The sequence below is a fragment of the Penaeus monodon genome, chromosome 25 (genome assembly GCF_015228065.2).
Source record: "Penaeus monodon isolate SGIC_2016 chromosome 25, NSTDA_Pmon_1, whole genome shotgun sequence".
Classification (NCBI taxonomy): Eukaryota; Metazoa; Arthropoda; class Malacostraca; order Decapoda; family Penaeidae; genus Penaeus; species Penaeus monodon.
Window position 1 is genome coordinate 16,097,624 of NC_051410.1, and position 1,695 is coordinate 16,099,318.

Below are 1,695 nucleotides of genomic sequence, written 5' to 3' on the forward strand. Positions count from 1 at the left end.
AAAAGCTGCTAGTGATTTTTTTCTCCATACATTCATAGAATGGACTAAAAGATAAACTATATGCCATATATATCATATATTATGCCTATATAATGTAGGGTCAATCGATGTTGCTTGACTAGATATAGTTTAGGAATAAACTGGATTAGGTATATGCTAGTAATAAGATTAGTTTTAGTTAGATCTGCTCCACTAAGTCAGTCAGATAGAGCATGCTTCTTTGTTTTGAAATCTTATCCATTAAAGACACAGGCCCACAGAGAGAAGGAATATGTACCATTAATGCCAGCAAACCAACTATAATGAATAAATAAATAATCAATGCAGATTATAATAAGTTAGTAAAAAATCTTCCAGTATTTCTCTCTCTAAAATGCATTTTTTTCAATAACAATTTCTTGTGTCATCCTACCCCTACCTCCTCCCCCCATACCAAACTCACTGGTCTGTGGGAAGATCTGTGGCGAAGGACAAGTGCATCTTGACCAGGGTGTTGTACTGTGTCGCATCCTCGTGACGAAGACGCCACAACAACTTCTGTATACAATTCTCCCCATCGTCTATAATCTCTGATGAATTCATGCTGGAAAAACAATATATTTTATTCTTTTATATTTCCTTCTAACTTTAAGATATTCTGCAACAATAATATTCACTCTGGGGAAAACTGACAGTATCAGTATTAATGTACAGTGTTTCCTGAAGGAAACAGTCAATAAACTCTTTGAAACTATACAAAAGAAATTTCACCTGTAAACAAAAAATGGTAGGAAAGAACAAAATGTCAGAAAACAGACTCATGCAAATTGTCAGTAAAAGAAATGCATTTCTCTCAAATGACATTTCACTGATATGGCTATTTCTGAATACAATTTGGATTGTAAATAAAAATAAGGTTCTGGACTGAAGTTCCTTACTGTACTGTCTTGACAAATTTTAGGGATCAAGTTAAAGTGACCTGACATGTAAATGACAGACCGACAAAGATCTACTCGTCTGACTTCCAACTTCAATTTGCATTTTATTCTTGACGGCTGATAAACTGCTAAATTCACAACTTACAGACTTCGCTTTCGAGACATCCCTCGAAAACCATCCCACGGAAGTAAAATCTATCTCACGATTACGATCCTCGCTCCGTGGGTTTAATGATATATCCAATACCACTTATTACCCCCAATAATAACTAAACCCCCAGCGTACCCTCCGCGGTAGTTCTCCACGTGACAATTCCCAGTGGGCAACAAATCCCCCCTCACGCTGGAGCTCAAGAAAAGCGATGGCACGAGAGGAAACCCACCGTGCATCAGCCATTTGAAATAAGGCCAAAGGCAATGAACCTCTGGTGGCGAGAAGCTTTTCTCTAGATATTACCTGGTATCACGTCATTTAACTTGATTTTATGCAACTCTGGGATGCGCTAAGCCTTAATCCACTTACTAATTCTCATAAACTGCGCAATGAGTCGATAAAACGGAATAAAAATGGGTAAAATAACCCCTCGGTCACTCGGACACTCTTGACAACAACATTCGAATTCTGCTACTGTCGATGTAACCCGCCTGTGATTGGTGGAGATGATGCGGGTCTGGCCAATCACAGCGCGCGTAACAAGGCTGCTGGGCGCGGGCTTTATCAAGTGGTACAAAGTATTTTCGTGTTTTTGTGAAACTTTATATTACTTAGGGCTGCTGT

The 1,695-nt window shown here is 38.6% G+C and overlaps 1 protein-coding gene across 1 annotated transcript; it reads right to left on the bottom strand.

Moving 5' to 3' along the window:
• Positions 1–442: 442 nt before the first annotated feature.
• On the bottom strand, positions 443–1,348 carry LOC119589434 (the record flags this gene model as incomplete). Its single annotated transcript, XM_037938044.1, is given in 2 exon segments — positions 443–583; positions 1,063–1,348. Coding segments are annotated over 2 exon segments (161 nt in total), but the record flags the coding sequence as incomplete, so codon positions are not given.
• Positions 1,349–1,695: the final 347 nt, after the last annotated feature.